General features: G+C 44.5%; 1 protein-coding gene across 1 annotated transcript in view; it reads left to right on the forward strand.

Annotated features, from left to right (window-relative positions):
- CAV3 (caveolin 3) overlaps positions 1-7,926 on the forward strand; it is a 74,008-nt gene extending 66,082 nt beyond the window's left edge. Inside the window, exon 2 of the mRNA XM_086939224.1 lies at positions 6,283-7,926. Coding sequence (XP_086795350.1) covers positions 6,283-6,624 — 342 coding nt within the window. The 3' untranslated portion in view covers positions 6,625-7,926. The remainder of the gene's footprint in view (positions 1-6,282) is intronic.
- Positions 7,927-8,831: the final 905 nt, after the last annotated feature.

The following is an 8,831-nucleotide window of genomic DNA, read 5'->3' on the forward strand; positions in this document are numbered from 1 at the left end:
AATGCCCCCAAAATATGGAACGCCATCCCCCCGCACATCAGAACTCTACCGTCCTATGCAGAATTCAAGAGCCAACTTAAATCCTTGTGCCTTATCCGCTCCCTTGGTTGTGGATAACTTGGAGCTGCAAACACCCCAGAATCCTTGCGGTAATGTTGAATCCAGCACCAAGAAGCCCTGCTGTCCGAACTTTTCTTCCTTCCAAATTGTCTCTCGCCGATTGCTTTTATTGGGTTTGTCTCATGCTGTTCTCTTTTTCTTGTCCTCTACTGTGAAGCGCTCTGATACCTTCGGGTCTTGTTAGCGCTATAGAAAACTTCTAAATAAATAAATAAATAAATAAATCTCATAGCTTTTACCCAATCTAATAGAGTTGGGGATGTAGGTGAAACCCATAATTTACAGATCTCCCTGCGGGCAAGCAAAACTCCATAGAACACCAATTTGACCTTGTCTGTAATGTTCTTATTTTGCAAATCATATTTTCCAGTAATAATAAGTTCAGAGCTTACCTCCATGTTTACATCAAGGACCGAAGTATATCTGCGTTGCATTGTTTTTGTTCAGGAAGGTGTCCCTCCTTGCACATAAACAATCCTGCACTAAGGCGGAGGAGGAGCGTCGCACCACTGAGCAGGACAAGAAGGAAAAAATAAAATGATAATAACTTATTGTTATCATTTCATTTTCTGTCCTTGCTCAGCTAGGTAGGGACGGAGCGGGCTGCTCCGTTCACAGAGCAGGGCAGGATTGGTTTTCCCACTCGAAGTGCGCAAGACGCTTTGGTCGGCCGTCTCGGACAGTCCAAACCGTCATGCACACTTTGCATGTGCTGCATTACAGCGTGGGTGCAGAACATGCCCAGCCTCCTTTTCCCTGGCTGAGAGCTGAACCACGGCGCTCAGACCAATCGCAACACTGCATTGCAGCATTGTGATTGACTATAAGAAGCCGGGAGCCGGGTGCTTCTTGCCCTGGAAGAGGCTGAAGAGGAACGAGAGGCGGCAACAGGTAAGTGTTTTCATTTTTTTTTCATTCCCCGACCTTCCCGGGACGCACCCTTCCTCTCTGGTAAATACCAGCCGCCACTGCCTTGATACCCTGTGACAGTCAAAGTCTTGACAGTTCAGTGATCTCACAATGGCATCTGGCTCTGTGGTCACAGGGTCAATCACAATATACAGAGGCTCTGGTAGACTTCTTTGGCAAACATGCATAAAAGGCAGGCAGTGGCCTCATGTCACCACATCACATGTTCCTTTACTCCTGGGGCCTCATTTATGAAAAGTGACGCATCGCTGCGTGAAAACAGCGATGCGTCACTTTTCACTGCGCACTCCTTGCGACACCAATGATGCGTCATATTTAATGTATGACGCATCATGTCGCAAGGACTTACAGATACGTCAGTATTTCTGACGTATCTGTAAGCGCAAAAGTGACGCATTGCTGGAGTGTGTCACAAAAGTGACGCAACTCCAGCAATGCTTCCTTTCACATGGGGCAAGCCCCATATGAAAGGGCCTGCGTCAGTCTTACGCCTGCTGTGAGGCAGGCGCAAAAATTTGACGCAACGGCGTCCTAGATGTGACGCAGTGAAATCTCATAGATTTCACTGCGTCACTATTACGAGGCTTTTTGCGGGGGAACCCCCCCTCTGCATACATTATACCTGACGCAGGTATAATGTGGCGCAGGGGTTTAAAAAGTGACGCATCTACCTAGATGCGTCACTTTTTAAATATGGCGCAACAAGGCGCATATTTTACGCCGCTGGTGCGTCACAAAAAGTGACTCACCGGCGGCGCAAAACTGACGCAAGGCCTCATAAATAAGGGCCCTGATGTTTTGACAGGAAATGGCATCCTTAAACGTTTTACAGTAGAGGAGATCTCCAGTTCAGATCCTTCAGCACAAAGCAAGGGGCCTAATTAAATAAACTGCACTGAGGCAGAAATCGAGCAAACGGTCTTTTGCAACTTGTTAGATGTTTGCCCAGTGGGGAATGTAGCAAACAGCGTTTGCACAAAATACACTGTGCTGATTGTTGCATTAGTGCAAAACCCAGAGCAAACTGAATTTGCTGTATTTCATGAGCACACATATTAAGGAATGCAACAAAGACATTTCTCTCTGCTTTTAAAACATTGAGGGGAAGATTTGCAAGCCCCTTGTGACACTTTTGTGCCGTTGTTGTGTCACTTTTGTGACGCAGTGTTGGCGTAAACAATGCAGCCAATTTAAAATGTGACGCATCTAGGGTGATGCGTCACATTTAAAAGCCCTGCCTCACATTCTACCTGCGTCAGGTGTAGCAGGGTGGGCGTCCCAAAGCAGGCAAGCCTCATTAAAGTGACGCAGTGAAATCTACAAGATTTCAGAGCGCCACTTCTGGGACGCCGCTGCATCAAAACCTTGCGCCTGCTTGAAGCAGGCGTAAGGAGTGACACAGCACAATAAGTATAGGCCTCCCCATGCATTGCTGCAGTTGTGCCGTGCTTGCGACATGACTCCAGCAATGCATGACTTTTGGACCAACAGAGGTGTCCGCATTTCTGACGCATCCGACAGTCCTTGCGCCATGGTGCACTGTATTCTAAATATGGCGCATCCATGAAGGCGCCGGGTATCACAGGCTGGCGCAGGAAAACTGACGCATCTCTACAGATGTATCAGTTTCTTGTAAATCTCCTCCTGAATATTTAATTAGCGCAACCCACCATTATTATTATGAATGCAAACCAAATAGAGGTTAAATATCTATTTGCTTCATTTAAATAAAAAATCATGTTCTTTATGTTTTAAATTGTAATGATTTATTAACAAAACGTTCTGCGTTTGTTTCACAATGTGTTACCTCCAGTTTTGTACATTTGGGAAAATGTGTATGAATAGAAGCTAAAACAAACCCATTTCTCACTGTACAAGCAGTAAGATGGTGCAAGCAGGCATTGGCTCCGTTTTCGCATCTCTGCAGCGGTTTGTAGCTGGTCCAAGGCACCCATCTGGAGCAATGAATTCGAAGTTGATTTGAATATAGTTGACAAATACCAGCGCGCGTGTTGTAGACTTATGTCATTCGACGTCCTCACTGCGGTAACTTTGATTTGTCTTCTGGAGGCCTCGCTGAAATACTTGAGTGATTATAAAGCGTCGCGTAGGAGGAGCGGCAATAAACCTGTCCTCATTTTGGGAGGACGAGGTCTCTGCGGCACATGATGAATGTGAAAATGGCCGCCGCAGAGCTGGGACGCAGCACGTGCCGCGGCTCGGTTATCTCCACTCGACAGGCAAACGCTGCTTGGTTTTCCTAGCGCCGTGACATTAGCACAATTTATTTCAGCCGCATTGCTCGTTGCGGCTTGGCAGCACGCTGGCTTCTTGATGCCGAGAATACGCCTGGCATTTAGTCACCGGCTGCCTGATGGGAGAAAATGGCTCTTAAAATAGACACCACAATGCAGGTATGAAATGAGAGAGTTAGCGAGCAGTGAGTGGGCGAGTACTGCTTACTCCCTTTATTACAGGTCGTATATGAAATTAGGTTCTATAAGATTTATCATATGGACGTTTTCCTTCCTCATAAATTTGACCTTAGACAGGGCTTTAACTGGGATGAAAAAAAGCTGTGGGGGGAGGGGGTTCTCTCAAAGGGGCGTGGCCGATGTAATTAAGGCCGTGGCTTAAAAACACTTAAACTATAAACCTGTGTTTAGCAGGGTGTGCTGCCTGACTGGTATTTTGCTGCCTCTGTCACTGCATCCAGATATATAATACAAGTAACATTACACCTACAACAAGCCAGGACTATTGGCTTTGTCAATGGTTGTTAGTTGCATAAGATAAATTGGCAAAAATTTGGGCTATGTTACATATATCTGAAAATTCTTTAGTTCTGAAATGAGACACTGAAATAACTATAACGAGTATCTTTGAAGTTACATCAAAGGCAGTGAAGGGCGGCACTGCTGCAGAGTTAAAATGTATTTTTTCACAGAGGGTGAGGGCAAAAATGGAGAGCCCGATAGGGACCCATCTCGGCACCTGCTTTTTAGAATTGCCGGTGCTGAGTACCGCCAGGACCCGGCTCACTTAAAGCCCTGACCTTAGAGGAAATCTCTGGCTAATTAAATTGTCACTCTCATGAATCACAAAAATCCATCCTATCTTTATGTTAAAAGAATAGTTTTTATATTTCCTCCCTAGAATGCTGCAGTAACTTAAGGGAACCCCCACATTTGATATTGCAGAAGTAAAGTACCTTGTACCAGTCTTTAAGGGTCATATGTATCAACACATTTCCCCATAGGCACAGAATGGGTAAAACCCTTTGATACATCAGGCTTTTAGCTTCCTAAAGAGATGGGGCAGCATGGGTGAGCTCCCCTACCCCCCCATTGATGACTCACCTATCATCGGCTCTACGTTGGAGCTTTCTGATGGTTGCCACAGTGACTTTGGACTCGGCTCTCAAATGTCCCCACGCAGCCACTTGCCGCGCTCATCTGCATGAATGAACTGTATCCCCGTACCGCGGATGAGCATCTGTAAACAGAGTGCCTCTTGATGCCCCTCAGCTCAGGATACGGTGCTCTATAAATATCTTCAGAGTTTGTCAGTGGTTGCCAAGGCAACGCTCATCACAAGGTGAACAAATAGGAGATGGGCACACAGGAGTTTATCAATGAAGTGCTGTATCTGTAGCCCACTTCCATGTGTACCAGCTGCTCAGTGACAAGGCTGCCAGAGGAGTCGAGGTCTTAGGAAATCACCTTTGTATTTTTGTCATGTTCTAAAGCCCCCATACATTGTTGTGACATGGATGCCATAGCCTTTCGAATGCCGCTATAGATGTGCTTTACCACAGTCCTTGTTAGAATGGTCTACCCTCCACTAGTGTGTGGATTGTTATTCAAATCCCATGTATGGCTTAGTGAGTTTTCATTACACCTGTGTAGTCTGGTGAGCTGGGCCTGAGGCACTGTGGTCAACATTTGCCCAGTTCATGCATGCAGATGTTCCTTGCAACATATCATCAGAGATCTGTTTTGATAGCACTGCAGTCCTCTGTTTCAGGGCCTTGGAAGTCTCAGGGTCAGTCACTTCGAATTTACGAAAGGCAATGGCATGTCCGAGTAGTACCCACTGAATTTCACCACCGCCATTTACAGCTGTGAAAACATAATGAAAGGAACACGACCACGTCATTACCTTTCCCTGATTTCTGAAGTCTTGCCCTGAGACAGAAAGATCTGGTAGAAGGAGCATGTTGCAACACAAAATGATGATGGACGGAATGCTGATCATTGTCAAAAATTCACCCCAGTCAGACATCTTTGTTGAAATCCATTGTTTTTGTTGCTCCCCATGCCATTCCAGTTTGGACCCAGCCACATGGAAATCAGTCTTAACCCTGCTCCTCATGGGAACCGTCCTGCCCGAACTTCTTGGCCAGGTCCTCCCAGTGTCGGAAAACAAGTATCCTGGGGCAGGTTTTGGGGTATCACCCCTCATTAGCCAGGCTAGCTTGAATCCAGTGGCATATCGAGAATAGGACCCATGCTTGGGTACACCATTACCACTTCATGGATGTATGACGTTACAACGCAGGCTATTACAACGCCTGCCTTTACAACGCGGTTTTTACATCGCATACCTTTACAACGCATAGCGCTTAGAGGTGCTGGATAGTGAAAAGTTTAATTTTCTATTCCAACTCCAGTCCCCGTGGACACTAGGGAAGGTGTTGGATAGAAAATTAAACTTATTCCCTATCCTAGAGCGCCCCCAGCGCAATGCGTTGTAATGGTTTGCATTGTAATGACCGCGTTGTAATGGTAGTGCGTTGTAAAAGTTTCGTTGTAAAGGTTGTTCACCCCACTTCATCATTCCGGTCATCATCTGTTTGAGTTGCTATAGAAGGAGCATGTTGCCATAATAAAAAAAAAGGCAGTTATAACTCTGGACTCTGAGGACAGCAGTTCCTACTGGTGTGCAAGACTCCTTATCTGCTTCCATAACATTTTTATTTCAGATTTACGGTTAGTCAATCTGGCAAAGATTGAGAAAAAATGTACAGTGATTCAAGCCGTGAGGCTCCGTAACTTTGCACAGTCCAAATCCTTAACCACTTGACCTCCCTGTGTAATGTACTAAACTTTCTTTGTGTATAACCAAACCTTCAGCCTCAGTGTATACTGTGCCCAGACTTGTTTTCTGTTTTTTCTTGTATTCCTGAGCTCTATTCTTCAGTTAATATCTCCTGTTTCTCTCTGTCCCCAGGTGGATTTTGAAGATGTTATCGCCGAGCCCGAAGGCACCTACAGCCTGGATGGCGTCTGGAAGGCCAGTTTCACCACTTTCACTGTCACCAAGTACTGGTGCTACCGCTTGCTCTCCACCATCTTTGGCATCCCTCTCTCTATCATCTGGGGCATCCTATTTGCTCTTATCTCTTTCTGTCACATCTGGGCGGTGGTACCTTGCATCAAGAGTTACCTCATTGAAATTCAGTGTGTAGGACGGATCTACTCGCTCTGCATCCACACCTTCTGCGACCCTCTCTACGAAGCACTCGGAAAGGTCTTCAGCAGTGTGAAAGTAACAATGCGCAAGGAGCCTTAGTCTGACCCTCCAAAGAATCCCACTCTTCTTGGGGATAACACCATCTCCCTCATCAACCAACCCCTTCAACAGAAACTGGTAACATCCATTTTTGGGCACAAAAAACAACTACCATCAAAGAAGGATCCGAACTTTACTTCATACATACATACTTCAAGCGCAATATCCAAACATTATATGTATAATTGTTATTCAAGTTGCTATGTGTAAACAGTTGATAACAGTAGACTCTCTCTGTGGCCCACCCTTCATATTCTCTGTATTCTAGCTCTTGCCATTTGGGCATATGCCAAAACATCTTGCCATGATAGCATTCACACACCAGGAGCATGTTGAGGTTTAGGAACATCTCTGGTATGTCTCTAGGACTGATAACCAACCTTCCTCCCTGCAAGCAATCACCATCCCGGGGTTTGAACCTGAGTATTTTTCTCAAGTTAACCCAAATGAATTCCCATTACCTCTAGGATTGTAATTTGTCCAGATGTTCTTTGTGTGTTGGTCAGGTTTGTGGCAGTGAGGAGACATTCACTTGATATCAGTCAACAAATGAACACACAATCATCCAGATAGGAACTTGTTCTAGTCTTTATAAATGTTTTTGGGTGAGGGGCTATTGCAGGGGGGCCATATTGCACCAGGTCCCTCATTTAATCCCCTGTAATGTGTTAGATGTGTTTGTCCAAGATCAAAGCATATTCTCTCTAGTCATGAGCGCGTCATGAGTGCGGTCTAGCAATCCTTTACTCCTGTCTAGTTGGAACCACTGTCAGGGGTTGCCATAGTTCACTAGGCCAATTTCCTTATTCATAGCCAATTATTAGGAAGGTATTTTGTTATATTGTGGTTCTACAAGAAGGGGTGGGATGCATAATTTTCAGGTATATATATATGTCCTCATTTGGGTTGAAATGTCCACTTGTCAAGTCTATTGAATGCTGTTGCTTTGAACTGGAGTTAGATCACCATCTCTCTAAGTTGGTAAGTTTGATATTACTACAAACTAGGAAGACTAATGGTTGAGGAAGAACATGTTTTGTTAAAGGGTAATTCACTAGAGTATGCTACCCAAATAGCCATAAATGAATGCTAAAGTTTTCAAATACTGCCTTTTTCTGTCGTCTGCTTCTGAAATATAAGAACGAACCATGTGGTCAACACTTTGTGTTTTCTAGTATTGTGTGTCCCACCTTTGGTGCTTTTCCTTGACTACAGTATAGGATTGAAATAAAAAAAACGTTTAATTGTATGGAAAGATGTCATGTTTACTTCTAATAAACGTTTGTGTATCCAATGTCAAAAGGTCTAGAGTGCTTTATCTAATCAAAGTGCCTGCAAAAATGTTTTTAAAAAAATGTATTTAGGAATTTTGTATAGTGACAACCATAATCTTTTCCAATTCAAAGCACTAAAGAAACAAACGATTACAGAATGGCAGGAAATACAAGAGTTCGATACTGCCAATTGTGAGAACCGGTCTCTGTCAATCCGCGTGGTGAGGTAGATATCTAGTCAAAATGTGAATAACTAGTTTTTCTTGAGCGTTTTTTAATCTAAGCTAATTTCAGTTGGAGGTAGGCTATGGACTGATGGACCTACAGAGTTTCAGGCCTTGTGGATGAACCTCTATGTTTGAGTCTTTTTAAGGATCGCTGTTAGTTCACATGAGTGGTAGATGTTCATGGTAGAGATGTTATCCAGAGCCAGGGTCTGGCGATAAGTCAGGCATTTTTCCCAGTAAGGTTTATGCATAAGTCAGAGAGATTCAAGTCTGACTCTATTTTACACAAAATGCCAGTGGTTAACCTTCTGAGGTTGAGGTGGGGCTCATTCACTAATGTCTTTGAATCCAGAAAACAGAAGTTGCCTCCACTGAAGGACCAAAGCTAGGATCACACTGGCAACAACAGGGAATATCACAGATGTGAAAATAGCAGCAAATACGTTTGGCATCGCAGCAAGAAAAGAGTAGCATTAACAGTTGCAGCAACAGAGACTACAGCAACAGCAAATGGTGCAACCACAAAAGTCAGAGCAGTTGCTATAACAGCTAAGTAAAACTACAGAATCAGCAGTTGGGATTCCACTAAAGTCACAGCAGTTGTTAAAACAGCTAAGCAACGCAGCAGAATCCGCAGTTGTGATTGCAGCAGGAAACACAGCCGACACAACTGCAGGAATCATAGCATCAGCAGCAAAAACAGCAG

The sequence above is a fragment of the Lissotriton vulgaris genome, chromosome 9 (genome assembly GCF_964263255.1).
Source record: "Lissotriton vulgaris chromosome 9, aLisVul1.2, whole genome shotgun sequence".
Taxonomy (NCBI): domain Eukaryota; kingdom Metazoa; phylum Chordata; class Amphibia; order Caudata; family Salamandridae; genus Lissotriton; species Lissotriton vulgaris.